Source organism: Octopus sinensis, linkage group LG10 (assembly GCF_006345805.1).
Source record: "Octopus sinensis linkage group LG10, ASM634580v1, whole genome shotgun sequence".
In the NCBI taxonomy this organism is placed as follows: Eukaryota; Metazoa; Mollusca; class Cephalopoda; order Octopoda; family Octopodidae; genus Octopus; species Octopus sinensis.
This window is the reverse complement of record NC_043006.1, coordinates 20,832,906-20,854,001: the sequence shown is the minus strand read 5'-3', so window position 1 is coordinate 20,854,001 and position 21,096 is coordinate 20,832,906. Positions and strand designations below refer to the sequence as shown.

At 40.8% G+C, this 21,096-nt stretch overlaps 1 protein-coding gene across 4 annotated transcripts in view; it reads left to right on the top strand.

The window, feature by feature from the left end:
* The window catches only part of LOC115216579 (centrosome and spindle pole-associated protein 1-like), a 138,754-nt gene that overhangs the window by 6,008 nt on the left and 111,650 nt on the right, over positions 1-21,096 (top strand). For 3 of the 4 annotated variants that reach the window (XM_036506335.1, XM_036506334.1, XM_036506337.1), the window contains exons 2-3: positions 1,252-1,353; positions 8,812-8,931. In XM_036506335.1, the coding sequence (XP_036362228.1) occupies positions 1,267-1,353; positions 8,812-8,931 (207 nt within the window). In that variant the 5' untranslated portion in view covers positions 1,252-1,266. The remainder of the gene's footprint in view (positions 1-1,251; positions 1,354-8,811; positions 8,932-21,096) is intronic. The other variant, XM_036506336.1, reaches the window with a different exon arrangement.

Genomic DNA, 21,096 nt, shown 5'->3' with positions numbered 1-21,096 from the left:
GAAAGGCAAAAATCAACCTTGGTGGAATTTGAACTCAGAATGTAAGGATGGACAAAATGCTGCTAAATATTTTGCCTGGCATGCTATCAATTCTGCCAGCTCAATGCCTTATGCACACACACACACACACACACACACACACACACACATATTGGTGACAGGAAGGGCATTTAGCTTGAATATCAGCCTCAATAAACTTCATCCAACCCATACAATTATGGAAAAGTGACTGTTCAAATTATATATATATATACTTTATTTAAAATCAGCAGAAATTCAACAAAACCTGTTACTCTCAGTCTCACGTTCCCGTTCGTCGGACAGTTTTTGTTAAAAAAAAAAAAAAGCTGTCCGACAAACAGAAACGTAAAACTCAGAGTAACAGGTTTTATTGAATTACTGCTGCTTTTAAATAAAGCATATTACTCTACCCCTGGTATTTGAGTACTCTTTTTTCCACCTTGTTTCACATTTATGTGTTTACTCCGGTATATATATATATATATATATATATCACGTGACCGACCAGACCATCAGATGTTGCTACACATCGATGGTCACAATGCGTTCGCATTGTTTTAGCCTTCGAATGAAGCCACCCCGCTGGCTAAGCGAGCAGGCCAACAGAAGAAAGAGTGAGAGAAAGAGTACAGCAGGGATCACCACCCCCTGCCGGAGCCTCGTGGAGCTTTAAGGTGTTTTTGCTCAATAAACATACATAATGCCCGGTTTGGGAATCGAAACCGCGATCCTTCGACCGCGAGTTCGCTGCCCTAACCACTAGGCCATTGCGCCTCCACACACACATATATATATATATATATATATCATGTGTGTGTGTATGTGTATGCATATGCACGTGTGTGTATATATGTGTATACACGTATGTATGTATGTATATATATGTGTGTGTGTGTGTGCACATGTGTATGTATATGTATGTGCATTTGTATATGAATGTGTGTGTATGCATGAATCTATATATGTGTATACATAACAGGCTTCTTTTAGTTTCCATCTACCAAATCCGCCCACAAGGTTTTAGTTGACCCAGAGCTATAATAGAAGATAGTTACCCAACATGCCAACCCCAAATACATTATATCCTTACAGAAGCATTCAGCAATGTTCTGTTGAGCCATTGACACACAAGATTTACCACAAAATCATGCAGAGTATTTTTAATTCACCATTCTTCATATTTGATTTTGTATTTAAGCCTTAGATATTGTCTTATTTTGGTACTTCCAGCCATGTAACTTAAAAATGGTTGCCGCTATGACAGAAACTGATATTGACCAATTTATTCGAGAACAGAAAAATAAACTGCAGAAGGAAAGAAGTAGTTTTGAGGTGAGTCTCTCTCTCTCTCTCTCTCTCTCTCTCTCTCTCTCTCTCTCTCTCTCTCTCTCTCTCTCTCTCTCTCTCTCTCTCTCTCTCTCTTTCTCTCTCTCTCTCTCTCTCTCTCTCTCTCTCTCTCACATTCATTCTTCACCTAGATTTTCTAAAAACTACATAATTACCTGTTAATTGTGTTTTGAGCATTAATTAATTGACAGAGTTACTAGTGTCGGAAAATGTTAAGTTAAGTTAATTCTTTGGCTCAAAAAGCAAAAAACAAGGCCATGTAGGGGGGCATGGAGTTATGTACAGGGAGGGTGTTCATGCAAAGAGTTCAGGCCATTTCTGGTCAAGAGAGACTTTGAACCGAGCGGTCGTCGGCATCTTCACTATCTCGTCCGGCAGCTTATTCCACGGAACCGCAGCCCGGACGGAGAAAGCCCCTATTTTTTCTGGCCGTTTACATTCTCAGTTCAAATCCTGCTGAAGTCAGCTTTGCCTTTCATCCTTTCAGGGTCATCGTCATTGTTGTCATCATTTAACATGTGTTTTCCATGCTGGCATGGGTTGGACGGTTTAACAGGAACTGGCAAGTCGGGGAACTGCACCAAGTCCACTGTCTTATTCTATCAGTCTCTACTGCTGAACTGCTAAGTTATGGAGACACACCAACATCAGTTGTCAAACGATGGTGGGAGTGGACATATACAGACACAAATGCAATCACATAAATAAATATATATATATATATATACGTGGAGGTGCAATGGCCCCAGTGGTTAGGGCAGTGGACTCGCGGTCGTAGGATCGCAGTTTCGATTCCCAGACCAGGCATTGCGAGTGTTTATTGAGTGAAATCACCTAAAAGCTCCACGACACTCCGGCAGGGAGTGGTGATCCCTGCTGTACTCTTTCACCACTCTTTCTCCCACTCTTCTGTTGGCCTGCTCGCTTAGCCAGCGGAGTGGCGTCATTCAAAGGCTAAAACAATGCGAACACATTGTAACCAGCGATGTGTAACTACATCTGATGGACTGGTCTGTCACGTGATCATGTGATATATATATATATATACACGACAGGCTTCTTTCAGTTTCCATCTACCAAATCTACTCGCAAGGCTTTTGTTGGCTCAAGGCTATAGTAGAAGACACTTGCCCAAGGTGCCACACTAGACTGAACCTGGAACCATGTGGTCGGGAAGCAAGCTTCTTGTGCCTATATTCAAGATTTTAAAATAAGTTCATCTTTAAAAAATGGTCAAGATATGGTTCACAACAAGAACGGTGCAGGTAGTGGAAATACATTGATAGTAGAATCAATAACTTGCCATACTAAAAAAAAAGAAAAAAAAATATTAAAAAAAGAAACGGGAAAAAGAAAGAAGCCATGCACACACACAAAAATCAGATTAATTCAACTTGTAAATAAATACTATGTCTTGTCTTGGGCTTTCAACTTCTGATGAAGCCATTGGGGGGTGTTGTTTAACATACTGTACATAGGCGCAGGAGTGGCTGTGTGGTAAGTAGCTTGCTAACCAACCACATGGTTCCGGGTTCAGTCCAACTGCGTGGCATCTTTGGCAAGTGTCTTCTGCTATAGCCCCGGGCCGACCAATGCCTTGTGAGTGGATTTGGTAGACGGAAACTGAAAGAAGCCTGTCGTATATATGTATATATATATATATAAGTGTGTGTTTGTGTGCCTGTGTTTGTCCCCCTAGCATTGCTTGACAACCGATGCTGGTGTGTTTACGTCCCCGTTACTTAGCGGTTCGGCAAAAGAGACCGATAGAATAAGTACTGGGCTTACAAAGAATAAGTCCCGGGGTCGATTTGCTCGACTAAAGGCGGTGCTCCAGCATGGCTGCAGTCAAATGACTGAAACAAGTAAAAGTGAGGAAAGAGAGTTTCTTTAACTTGTTGTAGTTAGGGGTCAGACTTCAGATCTTCACTGCTTGCCTGTTCATTGCTTGACATTGTCCGTCTTTTTTTCTAAGTTTCTCTCCTATTTCCTCCTCTCTCTACAGTTTCTTGAAGAATGGGTTTTCCAAGGCCATTAGATATTACTATATAGCCATCTTATCTCAGCCATATTTTATTAGAAAATCCAATTGGGTCCAGTATGATACTAGATGGGTTCACAGACCTGCTCAGTCAGGATGTGGTTTAAGTATGGGAGGCCTAAGATATTGTAGTAACATCTCATTTCCAGTGTCTGATGCTGAATCTTTGCCATGAAATCCTTTTGCACATAAACACTATATGACAAAGATTTATCTTAATATAAACATAGGCGTAGGAGTGGCTGTGTGGTAAGTAGCTTGCTAACCAACCACATGGTTCCGGCTTCAGTCCCACTGCGTGGCACCTTGGGCAAGTGTCTTCTACTATAGCCTCAGGCCGACCAAAGCCTTGTGAATGGATTTGGTAGATGGAAACTGAAAGAAGCCGATCGTATATATATGTATATATATATATATATATATATATATAAAATTAAAAATGAGGGTGTCTAAGAGACACCAACATGCCGAAATAGCAGTCGAAACTCTGACTATAAAAACCACGTTAAGGGTTCGTGTCGCACCATGAGATAAGACAGATAGACAAAATATTTACCTTTGTACGGTATTCTTCCCATGCTGGCCACTAGATAATATGGATACTTAAATATCGATATTATCCTCATATATAAATATATATAATTCGTTATTATTTTCACTGCGGTGTTTATTTTAACCGTGTCGTACTTTGGGATGATTCGGCGGGTAATTTAACTGGCCGCGTGCATACGTGCATATGTATTTATGTATGGGCGTTCGTATATGTAAGTATATCGTTTGTTCTGCATGTATTATCTGTATTTATGTACTCTTGATATATTCAACCGATGACGGTAAAGCTTATTTAAAGCAAAACCAGAAATCCTGGATCTTGAATTATTCAATAATTTTTGCTTGTATATTTTGTCTATCTGTCTTATCTCATGGTGCGACACGAACCCTTAACGTGGTTTTTATAGTCAGAGTTTCGACTGCTATTTCGGCATGTTGGTGTCTCTTAGACACCCTCATTTTTAATTGTTAAAAATTATTACCTTTGTACGGTATTCTTCCCATGCTGGCCACTAGATAATATGGATACTTAAATATCGATATTATCCTCATATATAAATATATATATATGTGCATGTATTGGTTTGTGTGTCTGTGTTTGTCCCCCCCCCCCCAACATCACTTGACAACCGATGCTGGTGTGTTTACATCTCTGTAACTTAGCAGTTTGGCAAAAGAGACCAACAGAATAAGTCCTGGGGTCGATTTGCTCGACTAAAGGCAGTGCTCCGGCATGGCCACAGTCAAATGACTTGAAACAAGTAATGAGTATAGAAAATAATTACATCCCCTATCCCATTCATATATCTATGTATATATATGCATGTGTGCATCTGTCAGTGTGTGTATGTGCATGTGTTAATGTGTATATGTGTGTTTATTCACCCATGCATGTGTCGATGTGTGTGTTAATGTGTGGGTGTATGCATCTGTTGACGTATGCGTGCATGCATGTGTCAATGTTTATGTATGTATCTATGTACATATACGTATATATCCAAGTATATGCAAGGCACTGACTGGGAGAACAATGCCTGTCATCGCCACAGATGGAGGAAGCAGGTTAAGGAGAGGATCGACACTTTTGAGAGAGCACGTATCCAGCATGAAGAACTTAAGCGAGCTGCGCGAAAGCGCACGGCTCGTATAGTGAATGGGGAAAGCTTGGTCTGCAATGTTTGCAGTCGTGTATGCTTGTCAATAGCAGGGCTCATTAGCCACCAATGGAGCCACAAATGCAAAATATAAGTTAGTCCTACAGCACACAATGTTCCTGAAGGTCGGCAATGGTCTTCCTCTGTCACAAGTGGACGGCCATCATCATCATTATCATATCCAAGTAAAGGCTGCAAGCTGACAGTCATTTGCACATTGGACAAAATGCTTAGTAGCATTTCTCCTGACTTTTTTTACATTCTGAGTTCAAACCATGTTGAAGAAACTTTATTTTTGCATCCCTTTGTAGGACAATAAAACAAATTAACAGTCAAGTACTGAGGTCAGTATAACCAACTTGTAAGGTGACAATGTGGCAGAATCATTAGCACATCTGCCAAAATGTTCGACGGCATTTCTTTTGATTCTTTATGTTCTGAGTTCAATTTCCACTGAGGTTGACTTTACTTTCCATTCTTTTTTAAGGTGCAAGTGGGGCAAAATGTTTAGTGGCATTTCATCCATCTTTATGTTCTGCCTTTGCTTTTCATCCCTTACGGGTTGATGAATTAAGTAACAGTTGAGCATTGGGGTCTATATAATCAACTTACCCCCTCCCTTGAACTTGCTGGTTTTGTGCCAAAATTTGAAAGCATCATTAATTCTACTACTAAGGTGGCAAGCTGGCAGAATCGTTAGCATGCTGGGCAAAATGCTTAGCAGTATTTCAGCTATACTTATGTTCTCAGTTCAAATTCTGCTGATGTTAACTTTGCCTTTCATCCTTCAGGGTCATTGGATTGAATACCAGTTGTGCACTAGGGTCAATATAATCGACATATCTACTCTCTAAAACAACAGAAAAAAAATTTGCTAAGCTTACACCAACATCAAAGTCAATGGAAACTGCAGTTGTGATCCCTGTGCCGGTGGCACGTAAAAAGCACCATCTGAACGTGGCCGATGCCAGTGCCGGTGGCACGTAAAAAGCACTATCCGAATCGTGGCCGATGCCAGCGCAGCCTAGACTGGCTTCCGTGCCAGCGGCACGTAAAATGCACCAATCCAATCGTGGCCGTTGCCAGCCTCGCCTGGCACCTGTGCAAGTGGCACGTAAAAAACACCCACTACACTCACGGAGTGGTTGGCGTTAGGAAGGGCATCCAGCTGTAGAAACACTGCCAGATCAGACTGGAGCCTGGTGCAGCCTTCTGGCTTCCCAGATCCCCGGTCGAACCGGCCAACCCATGCTAGCATGGAAAGCGGATGCTAAACGATGATGATGATGATGATGAACCATGTTGCAGACTGACATCCCATTCAGTGGGAATGATATGACATTGGTCATTTATCAATATGAAAACTGGGTAATCAGCTTTTTGGATGCTGGGGCCTGTAGGAAAAAGGATGTATGCATGTATTTATGTGTTTGTATCTATATGTGTATGTTTGTATCTGTATGTGTATTAATCTATGTATGCTTGTATTTGTGTATGCATCCATTTATATATGTGTCCATGTATCTATGTCTCTATTTGTGTCTGTATATATACCTCTATGTATCTCTATGTATGTATGCATATTTGTATTGATATGTATGTATGTATGTATACATATCTATACATGTATGAGTATTTATACATGTATGTGTATGCATTCGTGTATGTATGTACATGTCAGATTATTCTGATATATTTCAAGTTTCGTTGGCCACTGATCAACGCATCAGTACCTACTGCTAGAGTCTAGAGTCAATGGCTAGTTATATGGGACACTGACTAAAATTTAACTTTAGTGGCCAGACTAATTCTCAAAGCATGCATATGTAGATGACTTGACTGAATAATTAAGATTAACGGGCATAACGATACATTCACAGCTGTTCAAACTTTCACAGCAAAATCATTAAAGTCTGTACTTTAACATTAAATTTATCTTGGGTCTTCTTATATATACACTATATGTCTGTCTGTTTGTCTGTGTATCGATCTGGCTATTTGTCTATCTGTCTATCTAACTCTCTATCCTCCTCCTCCTCCTCCATTTGTTTCCCATGCTGGCTTGGGTTAGACTGGTTGACGAGAGCTGACAGATTGACAAGGCGGCGAGCTGGCAGAAACGTTAGCACGCCGGGTGAAATGCTTAGCGGTACTTCATCTGCCGTTACGTTGTGAGTTCAAATTCCGCCGAGCTCGACTTTGCCTTTCATCCTTTCGGGGTCGATAAATTAAGTACCAGTTATGCACTGGGGTCGATGTAATCGACTTAATACCTATGTCTGTCCTTGTTTGTCCCCTCTGTGTTTAGTCCCTTGTGGGTAATAAAGAAATAGGTTGACTAGAACTGCACCAGGTTCTAGTCTGATTTGGTTTGGTTTCTACTACTAGGTGCCCTTCCTAATGCCACCCACTTTACAGTGTGTTCTGGGTGCTTTAGAGAGAGAAAGATTCGGTGTGATTTAAAAGTTATGTTATGCAAAACATGGCAAGTATTTAGAACTGCATGAGTATTTGCATTTAGCTGAAGGGAGACTGTGAGGGGAACTCATATGATAGTTCAAATACCTATTTCTTTACTACCCACAAGGGGCCAAACACAGAGAGGACAAACAAGGACAGACAAACGGATTAAGTCAATTATATTGGCCCCAGTGTGTAACTGGTACTTATTTAATCGACCCCGAAAGGATGAAAGGTAAAAGCGACCTCAGCGGAATTTGAACTCAGAACATAACGGCCAACAAAATACCTATTTCTTTACTACCCACAAGGGGCCAAACACAGAGAGGACAAACAAGGACAGACAAACGGATTAAGTCATTTATATTGACCCCAGTGTGTAACTGGTACTTATTTAATCGACCCCGAAAGGGTGAAAGGCAAAGTCGACCTCGGCGGAATTTGAACTCAGAACGTAAAGACAGATGAAATACCTATTTCTTTACTACCCACAAGGGGCCAAACACAGGGAGGACAAACAAGGACAGACAAATGGATTAAGTCAATTATATTGACCCCAGTGTGTAACTGGTACTTATTTAATCGACACCGAAAGGGTGAAAGGCAAAGTCGACCTCGGCGGAATTTGAACTCAGAACGTAACGACAGACGAAATACCGCTAAGCATCTCGCCCGGCGTGCTAACATTTCTGCCAGCTCACCACCTTAGTTCACATGATAGTTCACATACCGTTTTGTAAAAACCTACAGTTGTGCATGTCACAGAGCAGTGCTGTCTTAAGGTATAGGCACACTGGGAAGTTTCCCAGAGGCCTCACAATTATGAGGGGCCTAATTTTGATCTAGTTATACTTTGGTTTGCTGTCAATAAATCATCATCATCATCGTTTAACGTCCGTTCTCCATGCTAGCATGGGTTGGACGGTTCGACCGGGGATCTGGGAAGCCAGAAGGCTGCCCCAGGCTCCGGTCTTGTCTGGCAACGTTTCTACAGCTGGATGCCCTTCCTAACGCCAACCACTCTGCGAGTGTAGTTACTATAGGTACTATAGTACTATAAATATGCACTAGTTCATTAGTTCGCCCAGGGGCCTTTAAGGCTGCTAAGGCAGCTCTGTCACAGAGTACAAATGGAAAAATAAACTCTGTGTGTGTGTACACATATATACATAATCATTTCCATGTGTATATAATATTTTGTTTTTCCTTTCCCCCACTCACTTTTCTTTGATCTAGTTACTCCAAAACGGACAAATTTTGACTGATTCTTCTAATATTCCTGGAGATCCAGTTTCCTATGTGACCCCCCGACAAAATGGTGCTGCTACCAGACAGAATGAGCTCCTTATATCTAAGGTATGTCTTTAGTTCTACTGCTTCAAAGAGAAGATACTGCATCTCCAAGGTAGTAGTAGTACCTCTTTCTTTTCATCTTCCTCCTGTATTTATTCTATCCCCTAGCTGCTTTGTTTTCCCTTGTACATTCTCATATTGTACTCTTGGATCAATTTGGTGTCCCCTGCACACCAGATATTGTTTATCTATGATGGATGAGTTTTTGATCCTTACTCAGATCACTGATCTGACTAAAATGGCTTAGTTGATCAAAGCATTAGCAGGCTTCATCATTATCATCATCATCAGCCATGCTACATGGTAGTGAGACGTGGGCTGTGACTGCTGAGGATTTGCGTAAGCTCGCAAGAAATGAAGCTAGTATGCTCCGATGGATGTGTAATGTCAGTGTTCATAATCGACAGAGTGTAAGTACCTTGAGAGAAAAGTTGGACCTAAGAGGCATCAGTTGTTGTGTGCAAGAGAGACGTTTGCACTGGTATGGTCATGTGACGAGAATGGTTTAAGATAGTTGTGTGCGAAAGTGCCACACCCTGGCAGTTGAGGGGACCTGTGGAAGAGGTAGACCCAGGAAAACCTGGGATGAGGTGGTGAAGCACGACCTTCGAACTTTAGGTCTCACCAAGGAAATGACTAGAGACCGAGACCTATGGAAGTATGCTGTGCGTGAGAAGACCCGGCAAGACCAGTGAGAACAGTCAAAATTAAAATCAAAATCAAACCATATCAAATCAGATATCAGAAAGCAGAACCAAGATTGAGGTCGATCAACATCAGTGGAAATTGCTGCTGTGGTTAAGCGAACCATCCGATCGTGGCCGTTGCCGGCAGCACCCCGTCTGGCCTCCGTGCCGGTGGCACGTAAAAACATCATCCGTTCGTGTCCGTTGCCAGCCTCGCCTGGCCCCATGCCGGTGGCACGTAAAAGCACCATCCGTTCGTGGCCGTTTGCCAGCTCCATCTGGCACCTGTGCGGGTGGCACGTAAAAAGCACCCACTACACTCACGGAGTGGTTGGTGTTAGGAAGGGCATCCAGCCGTAGAAACACTGCCAGATCAGAATGGGCCTGATGCAGCCTCCTGGCTTCACAGTCCCCAGTAGAACCGTCCAACCCATGCTAGCATGGAAAGCGGACGCTAAACGATGATGATGATGATGATGATGATCAGCATTAGCAGCCATTCAAGAATTTGGACCTGGAGATCTCCATTCCCAGCGACTTCGAGGGCCACCTCCCAGCGGTGTTGGGCATCAACAAAGAGCCCTCGACTACAACAAGACAACCAAAGTTTTTTTTTTCCATGGTCTGGGGTCTCCCGCCCCTAAGCCCTAGACCATCACCTAATCACTCTTACCCGTCTTGTTCCTTAATAACAACAACAACAACAACCAGCTGCAACAACATTATGTTCATGTCCACTTGTCCATGCTTGCATGGATTAAACAGGATCCATTGAGGCTGATTTTTCTATAGTGGGATGTTCTTCCTGTCGCCAGCCCTCACCTTGCAAGCAAGGTAATATTTTCCCCTAGTCCAGACATGTTTTTATGGAAGTTTGCCAAAGGAAAAAAAAAAAACACCTGTTGTATGACAGTGATGGTTGTTGACATTTAGCATGCAGTATAAAAGCAAGAAAACAGAAACATATGTGCATGCTCTCTCTCTCTCTCTCTCTCACGCACACACACACACACACACACACACACACACACACACACACACTTCTTTATACTTCTGCCTATCAAATTTATTCATAAGACTTTGATCAATCCTGGGCTATAATAAACAACATTTGCCCAAAGTGACACCCCCTGTGGAACTGAACTCGAAACCACATGGTCGTGAAAGAAACTTCTTAACCACACAGCCATTGTGGCACCTATTACATTCATCATCATCATCATCATCGTCGTTTAACGTCCGTTCTCCATGCTAGCATGGGTTGAACGGTTCGACCGGGGATTTGGGAAGCCAGAAGGCTGCACCAGACTCCAGTCTGATCTGGCAGTGTTTCTACAGCTGGATGCCCTTCCTAACGCCAACCACTCCATGAGTGTAGTGGGTGCTTTTTACGTGCCGCCAGCACGGAAGCCAGTCAAGGCGGCGCTGGCATCAGCCACATTCGGATGGTGCTTTTTATGTGCCACCGGCACATTGATTCCATTGATTTTTGATATTGCATTGATTTTTGATGTTAAAATTAACTCATTAAGCTAATGTTACATTCCATAATTCTTTCTAAAGGTTTATAAGAGCATTTGTGAGCAATACCTCTTCATGGTCCTTGTACATGGTTAACTGAACTGAGCCAGTGAATTCTGTGTTGATCAGAAAACACAACTAAGGGTTTATGTTGATATCTGGAGTATTGATCATCCAGGTGATATTCCTGTTATTCTATTGAATACCCAGACGTTGCTGTACACCATTAAAGAAAGGAACTACATGTTCTGTAGTTTTTAATTGGTATTTCATGCAGCTGTGTTCTTTAATCTAAGATTAACCCTTTTCATACGAAACTGCCTGAGACCACCCTTGGTTTTATGTTATGAACTTCAGGGCAGCGAGCTGGCAGAAACGTTAGCACGCCGGGCGAAATGCGTAAACGTATTTCGTCTGCCGTTACGTTCTGAGTTCAAATTCTGCCAAGGTCAACTTTGCCTTTCATCCTTTCGGGGTCGATAAATTAAGTACTAGTTACGCACTGGGGTCAATATAATCGACTTAATCCGTTTGTTTGTCCCCTCTGTGTTTAACCCCTTGTGGGTAGTAAAGAAATAGGTTTTAACGTGATATAAATTCAAATTTCCCATTGAAATTTCATGTGAATTTATGTTCCAAACATCAGCTTAATAATGGTGGAGTTATTTTATACTATATTTCTTATTTTACCAGAAATATATATGGTAACACAAATTGTTATGGTCAACTAGCATCGGTTTCAAATTCAAGTTCGCATACTAAGGGAGACAACACCATCTTAACCTATTGATGTATTCACCTGAACTAATATAAATGCTCTCACATCTCTGTCATATATTCACATGCTTTTGTCATAGACTAGTGTTCTTGTGTTACATATTAGTAAGCCCATGCTACATACTGGTGTACCTCTGTCATGAACTCTCTTTTATTTTCTCTTTTACTTGTTTCAGTCATTTTGACCGCGGCCATGCCGGAGCACCGCCTTTAATCGAGCAACTCGACCCCGGGACTTATTCTTTGTAAGCCCAGTACTTATTCTATCGGTCTCTTTTGCCGAACCGCTAAGTAAAGGGGACATAAACACACCAGCATCGGTTGTCAAGCAATGCTAGGGTGACAAACACAGACACACAAACTGTTGTATTCTTGTTACAAATCAGTGTACCCTTGTCACAAACTGGTGGACCCCTGTCATATACTGGTGTACTTCTATCACCCCTACTGGTTTTCTCCTGTCACTGTTGTATCTGATGTGCTCGTGTCACTTATTGGTGTATTTGTTTCACATTACTTGTATACCCATTTTGCACTAATGAGTATACCCATGTCACATTATTAGCATCCCCAAATCACATACTTACGTATCCATGTGGCATTGCTGATACACCCATATCATATTACAGGTATGTCTGTGTCACATTATTAGTAAACCCTGTATCACATGTGGGTATGTCCATGCTTTGTTACTGGTATATCCATGTCACATGTAGGTATAACTTACAAACACACACACATATACATATATATACATATATACGACAGGCTTCTTTCAGTTTCCATCTACCAAATCCACTCAAGGCATTGGTCGGCCCGGGGCTATAGCAGAAGACACTTGCCCAAGGTGCCACGCAGTGGGACTGAACCTGGAACCATGTGGTTGGTTAGCAAGCTACTTACCACACAGCCACTCCTGTGCCTATTTATGTCATTGTTTTTTTTTTCTTTACATCTCTATATTTATGTACAAGCAGAATAAAATACTTGAAAGCAATTCTTAAAGAAGTCATCTTAGACAATCAATAACTTCTGAATTGTTTGAATGGGACAGCTTTAGGAATTATGTTTTTGTTTATAATAAATATTTCACATAAAGTAGAAGTGATGAATAAATAGCAATGATAATGGATGTTTTGGGGGGTCTTTTTTGTTTTTGTTTTTTTGTCCAGGCAAAAGGAAAAGTTTTTATACTTATTTGTGCGTATTGTTTTAATATTAATGGGAAATATAAGAGGAAAACAGAAATTGAAGTAAATGAAAGCATTGTATGAAGTGTGTTTAAATAATGGTATTAAAAAGACAATCGGGGGAAAATAATAGTTTATAAATGCCATTATCATTGTACTTTGTTAAGGCGGCAAGCTGGCACGTTGAACAAAGCTGGCATACTGTGCAAAATGCTTAGCAGGATTTACTGTAACTCTTCGAGTATAATCTGCATTTTTTTTCCCAAAATTTAATGGTTGAAATCCCTAGTGCGTACTATATACGAGGTTAAAAATGAAAGATATTTTCTAAGCAATGTCCAAGTCTCTATTTGCTGTCTGGCAATGTTTATTCGGATGCGAAAATACCTTAACCCTTTAGTGTTTGCATTATTCTGCCAAAATTAATGCTTTTTCATCCACATTGTTTTGAACTAATCATGCATTATCTTGTAGCTATGAGATTTCGATGAGGTAGCAGTTAATTTTTCAAACGATATTGTAGGGTTGGTGTGAGAGACCAGATATGGCTAGTTTGAACATAAAACAGGCAGAATACTTTTGGCCGGATATGGCCAGTTTAAATGCTAAAGGGTTAAGCTAAGCCTGAAAGCTATGAAGTCATAAAAGAATCATCCATAACTTGCATTAAGCAACATTTATTAAAATAAAAGTATTCAGAACACAGAATAACATGTAACAAAAACAATTTGCAAACATATTTACATTCCCATATAACAGTTAAGAACATCACCATTATTGTATTAGGCATGAGCGCAGGTGTTTGTTCGACTAGGTGCTTCTGGCTTAATTACGCAAATGTGTATATTATCTAAGTTAGAGAAGGGGTGCGTATTATACACAAGGTTTAGGTTTTTCAGAGGTACAGCCCCCTAAAAATCCCCTGTGTATTATACTCAAGGGCGGACTATACTTGAAGATTTAAGGTATTCCATCATTACATTCTGAATTGAAATTCTGTTGAGGTTGGCTTTACTTTTCATCCCTTTGAGATTGATAAAACAAGTACCAGTTAAACAGTGGGGTCGATGTGATCGACTCATTCCCTCCCAAAAATTGCCGACCTTGTGCCAAAATCGGAAATCATTATTATTCTACTCTGTAAGCCCCATAAAAGAAATAATAAATATCAAAGATTTTTGCATGGCACTTTGGCTAAGTGTCTTGTAATATAGCCCAAGTCGATTAATGCCTTGTAAGTGAATTTGGTTGATGAAAAGTGTAGAAAGCCTATTGCGTGTATGTTTGTGTCTGTGTGTATATCTTTTACTTGTTTCAGTCATTTGACTGTGGCCATGCTGGTGCGCTGTCTTGAAGGGTTTTAGTCAAACAACTCCACCCCAGGACTTTTTTTCCTTAAGCTTTGTACTTATTCTATTGGTCTCATTTTGCAAACCACTAAGTTACAAGGATGTAAACATATTAACACTGGTTGTGAAGTAGTAGTGGAGGGGACAAACACAGACGCACACATAGACATCTGCATACTTATATATATATATATATATATATATAAGGCGAGCTGGTAGAAACGTTAGCACGCCGGGCGAAATTCGTAGCCGTATTTCGTCTGTCGTTATGTTCCGAGTTCAAATTCCGCCGAGGTCGACTTTGCCTTTCATCCTTTCGGGGTCGATAAATTAAGTACCAGTTACGCACTGGAGTCGATGTAGTCGACTTAATCCCTTTGTCTGTCCTTGTTTGTCCCCTCTATGTTTAGCCCCTTGTGGGTAGTAAAGAAATATATATATATATATAAGTTAATCCAAACAAGAAAACACAGAAAAAAACACACCAACGCGAGGACGTGGAACAATTAAAGTATTATTTGACGCTCAGGAAAGAAGGGAAGGAGGGTTTAACGTTTCGAGCAGAGCTCTTCGTCGGAAACAAGGAGAAGGAAAGATCCCAAGGAGGGAAAACAGAGGAAAAAATATTTGAGCTGGTGGTGCTCAAGAGATCACATGTTGAAAGACATATATAAGTATTTCCTGGAGAACAGATCACAACATGTTGTGATCGATGGAATCCACTCAAGCCCAGCAAAAGTCACCAGTGACATCCCTCGGGGGGATTGTCTTGGGCCTGTTTCTCTTTATAGTCTATGTAAACGACTTTTCCAGCATCATAAAACACAGCAAAGTGAAAATATTCGCTGATGACTCCAAGCTCCAGAAAATTACCAATGAAGAAGAAGAGCTGAACTCCAGTCTGAGCTCCATGCTGTGAGTCAATGGGCAGACGAAAACAAAATGCAACTAAATGAGCAAAAATTGGAGCTGATGCATTTTGGAAGAAGAATGGAAGCACACCGTTGGTTACGACGACGAGGGTTCCGGTTGATCCGAATCAACGGAACAGCCTGCTCGTGAAATTAACGTGTAAGTGGCTGAGCACTCCACAGACACGTGTACCCTTAATGTAGTTCTCGGGGATATTCAGCGTGACACAGAGAGTGACAAGGCCGGCCCTTTGAAATACAGGTACAACAGAAACAGGAAGTAAGAGTGAGAGAAAGTTGTGGTGAAAGAGTACAGCAGGGATCACCACCATCCCCTGCCGGAGCCTCGTGGAGCTTTAGGTGTTTTCGCTCAATAAACACTCACAACGCCCGGTCCAGGAATCGAAACCGCGATCCTATGACCGCGAGTCCACTGCCCTAACCACTGGGCCATTGCGCCTCCACACATTTTGGAAGAAAGACAATGCTAAAACAGCCATACTCTCTTCCTTCGGAGGAATCACTCACATCATCCAATAATATCAGAAACCTAGGAGTAATTGTTGACAACAATCTAAACAGGAGTGCCCACATCAACAATAAGGGTCAATATAGCTCGTAGGATGAGGTCCTGATTCTTAAGAACTTTCCAGTCCAGAGAACTAGGTGTTATTATTCCTCTTTTCTCCTCCTTTGTATGGCCACACCTCGAATACTGCTTCCCCCCTGTGGTCTCCCCATACAAAACAAAACATTTGGAAACTGAATTGCCCCAGATGGCATTCACTAGAAGAATTAAGGGCATGACTGATCTCAATTATTGGAATGCCTTAAAGCATTGAAACTCTATTCTCTCCAGCACTGCTGTGAGTGATCCATCATTTGCACAATGTGGAGAATATACCACCAGCATTGCTCAAACGACCTCAACATTAGTTTCAAAATTCTTCCAAGGCTAGGACCATGGGCCATACGTCCCCTACGCAATTCAGGATCACAACATATAAACACACTGCAACTCAATTTCTTTTCCTCCACTGTCCCCTTTTTTTACATTGTCCCAAACCAGATCAAAGAGGAAAAGAATCCCATCACCTGTAAATGGAATCTGGACAAATTTCTTCAAAGAATACCTGATAATTCACCTATACCTGGATACAACTCACTCAACAAGAACTCCCTACTTGAATGGACCAGGATACTACAAAACTTTATTTAAAAGAGATTTAGCTAATCCTATCAGGTGGTGCTATTAATTTAGATATGGCCTAGACCAATCTTTGGTTGAAGCATATCTAAGTTCCATCTACCAGATCCTCTCTCTCACACACACACACATACATACATACATCATCATTGTTCGACCGTGGTCGAGACAATGGAATTTACCATGCTACGCCAGACTTCACGGTCCATCATAACATTACTGAGGTCCTGTTGCTGGATGCCTGTATCCCTGGAGATTACATCAGGGTAGGAGAGTGTGTGCCCTCTGGTATTGCGAGCAGATGGCTTCCAGAGGAGAAGAGTAGAAATTGCCTCGTTTTCAGCTCTACAACAATGTCCAGCAAACTGGACTCTTCTACCTTTCACAAGAGATGACACAGGTGGTAGTTTCCCATATATTTGTACTTTGGTTGGATGACGCTTCTACGAGAGATTTTTAGCTCTCATAAGGAGGCGAGTGTAAGTTCCATCCAACCGCCTCTCAAGCTTCTTTGATAACGTCCAGGTTTCTGAGCCATATAGTAGAATTGGTTCGACTGTGGCTTTGAAGATTTTAAGTTTGAAACATACACTCACACATCCCATATTATGTCCTAAACACCAGCATAATAATTATAAAGTTGTTTCACAAAATTCTTCGTTATTTCTAAACTTAATTGAAACAAAAACAGTGTAATTCAACAAAAATATATAGTGACAATAGGGTTATATTATAACCCTTCCTTTCCTTGTGATTTTGGCCTGCTCTCTTTGAGCAGTATCATAACATGCTGGCGGGAAATACCATCACTAGGTGAGACAAGCTAACACTGAATCAGCTTCGCTGACTGACAGGTGACGGTCGTTTAGAGAATGTGCAGGCCAAAACTACGCACCTTCACTAGTCAGTTAAGGTGAGATAGTGTCATGTGACAACTTGCTGGGCCTGCCTGCTGGAGCCTAGCGGCAGGTATTTAAAGGGAAAAATTTGACAAGTCAGTCAGTCACCGGCTGATACTCGCTGATGATACATCGAAGAAGCCAGGGAACAGAAGAAAGAAGACATGCACCCAGCACCAGAGCTGAAGACACCTCCGAAAGTGGGGGCGCCACCACGTCAAAATGGTTGAGGAGTAGGGGTCGAAACCAGATGTTGTTCCTCCTGATGCTGTCTTGAGCTAACTGGATCTTATAAAGGAGCTGTTGTGGTAGCAGACCACGAAACACGGTTGTAATTCCTTCAATTATCTAAATTAATTACATAATTAGGTACAAATTGGCATTACAAAGTTTTGAACTCTTAAGCCAAGAATCACAATCTTAAAGTGGCGAGAAAGGATCTACAAACATTGGGACTCACAGAGGAGACGACAAGGGACCAAAATGCCTGGCAATTTTGCTGTGCTTGAAAAGACACATGAAGCTAAGTAAAAGCTTGGTTGCCCTTGCATACAAGTGTGTCCCTTGCAACCCTCTCCAGATAAGCATCCTTAATCTTGCAGGTTTGTAAATACTGGTACCACATAAAAAGTACCCATACATTCATGTTGCTAATTCAGGGATCCATTTTATCAGTTGCACTTCTATGTCATTTGTCATCATTGTATGCAATTAATCAGCATATTGGAAACTAATTAAAGGAGCACTCCGTCGGTTGCGACGATGAGGGTCCCAGCTGATACGATCAACGGAACAGCTTGCTCGTGATATTAACGTGTAAGTGGCTGAGCACTCCACAGACACGTGTACACTTAACGTAGTTCTCGAGGAGATTCAGCGTGACACAGAGTGTGACAAGGCTGGCCCTTTGAAATACAGGTACAACAGAAACAGGAAGTAAGAGTGAGAGAAAGTTGTGGTGAAAGAGTACAGCAGGGTTCACCACCACCCCCTTCTGGAGCCTCGTGGAGCTTTAGGTGTTTTCGCTCAATAAACACTCACAATGCCCGGTCTGAGAATCGAAACTGCGATCCTCCGACCGCGAGTCCGCTACCCTAACCACTGGGCCATTGTGCCTCCACTGGAAACTAATTAGTCATTTCTTAATCCTCAGTAATTAGGAACAATTTCAGGAATGTAATTAATGTTTTTAACATTTGGGAAATTCCATTGCCTTCCTTTCTTTTATTTAAAAATTTTTTTTTTTTTCTAAACATATTGATCTTTTACTGTCAAGAAGGAGTATATTGAAAGCTGTTTAGAATTTGCATAAAAGCACCCAGTACACTCTGTAAAGTGGATGGCATTAAGAATGGCATCCAGCCAAAGACATCATGCTAAAACAGACATGGAGTCTGAACAGCCCTGCAGTTGGTCAACTTCCGTCAAACTGTCCAACCCATGCCAACATGGAAAACAGGCATTAAATGGCGATGATGATGGTGAAATCTCCCACGTTCTTCAGGATCCCATGCATAATGTGCTTGCTGCAAGCATTTTGTAAAATATTTTGAAATAATCTTTTTTTCTTTTCCTCTAAGTTTTGCTAATATAACCATTAAACATCAGTTGAAACAGATAGATTATATAAATCTTTAAAGTGGTTTTATAATAATAATAATAATAATAATAATATTCTTTCTAAACTGGAAAATGATGTGTGGAAAACATTGCCTAACCGAGTTTAATTCCTACAGATTTTGACTTATTTAACTGTAGAGGTTAATAGACTTGCTAATTCTTTCTCTTGTTGGTTTACAATTTTGATTGATTGATGATTGATTGATTGATTCTAGTTTCAGCTTATGAGCTGTGGCCATGCTGGGGCACGGCAACGAATTTTTATTATCTTGCATTCATGTTGCTAATTCAGGGATCCATTTTATCAGTTACATTTGTATATCATCTGTCATCATTTTATGCAGTTAATCAGCATATTGGAAACTAATTAGTCATTTCTCAATCCTCATTAATTAGGAACAATTTCAGGAATGTAATCAATGTTTTTAACATTTGGGAAATTCCATTGCCTTCCTTTCTTTTATAAAAAAAAAATATATATATTTTTTTAAACATATTGATCTTTTACTGTCAAGAAGGAGTATGTTGAAAGCTATTTAGAATTTGTTTATGAGTTTAGGGTATTAGTTGCACTTAACTCGATTTAGGGTACCAGTCTTACACTGTACTAACAAAAGGTTGTTTGAGTTTAAGGTTTTAGTTATACACCTAACTGGATTTAAGGCACCAGACCTCCACCTCAGTAATGAAAGACGGAAACGGACGTTAAACGATGATGATGACGATATACACTCACAGAGAGTTGAAACACTCCCACTACCAGTTTGCTATCACCCCTTCCTTCCTTTCTCATTCATATGTTGTGATGGAGAAAAACACATGAGTATTATTATAGCAGACCATTATTATTATTGTTAAGGTGGCAAGCTCGCTGAACTGGTATTCCCAGTTCTCAGTTCAAATTCCACCAAGGCGAACTTTACCTTACGTCCTTTCAGGATTGATAAAATAAGTACCAGTTAAACACTGGTGTCGATGTAATCAACTAGTCCCCTCTCCAAAAATTGCTGCCCTTGTGGCAAAATTTGAAATCATTATTATTGTTACAATAATTCTTTATAATTTTATATAAAACTAGCACTATAACCCGGCAATGCTGGGTCATAGTGCTAGTGCATGCATATACAGCTGCGTGCGTGCGCACGCACATACACGCAAGTACTGTCCAAATTTCCGACCAATCACATACAGCTAGCTGGCATTCAATTGGCATATCAAGTTTCGGGCATTTTGATTGGGTTTTGGATAGAAAATTCACAAAAAAGTCACTTCTATTGATTTTTTAATGGCTTTGCAGGGTGACTGGGGAAATGTAAAGATGTGCACGACTACCCTTGGACAGTTTTGAATGACCATAGAAAGTGCGAGCCCTCTAACTGAAAAATTGTGGATTTGTATAAAGGATACACATGCAGACATTTTGCCATTTATATATAGAGAGATGTTCCTATGTGTATCATTAGGTAATTCTGCCACAGGTTTACCACCCTCGGTTCTAAACTACAACAATCTTAAGACAATCTTTGCTCTGGCTTACATGTATATTATTAGTTTCCTTTCAACTTCAATTAGAATAACTTTCTATTTCAATCTCTGGTATCTTGTTAAACAAACAAGGAGAAATGTTGAAGCAAATTATAATTATTTCCTTATTACATAACTGCAAAGTAGATGGCATCGTTAGTCATTCCACCTTCCATCACATGAGCTTATTCTGAAAATGCATGTTTCATGATTCACAAAGTTAGCAAATAATTTATGACCAAATTAGTTAATAAGTTTTGGTAAGTTTGTATAACCCTGGGGAGCTGTGGAATCTAATGTTGCATGATTGTCTTTTCTCTGAGAGACAGCCATGATTAAAAACTGATTTAAAATGTTGTTCCTCTTTATTTCTTTCTGTTATCATCATCATCGTTTAACGTCCGTTTTCCATGCTAGCACGGGTTGGACGGTTTGACTGGAATCTGGGAAGCCAGAAGGCTGCACCAGGCTCCAGTCTGATCGG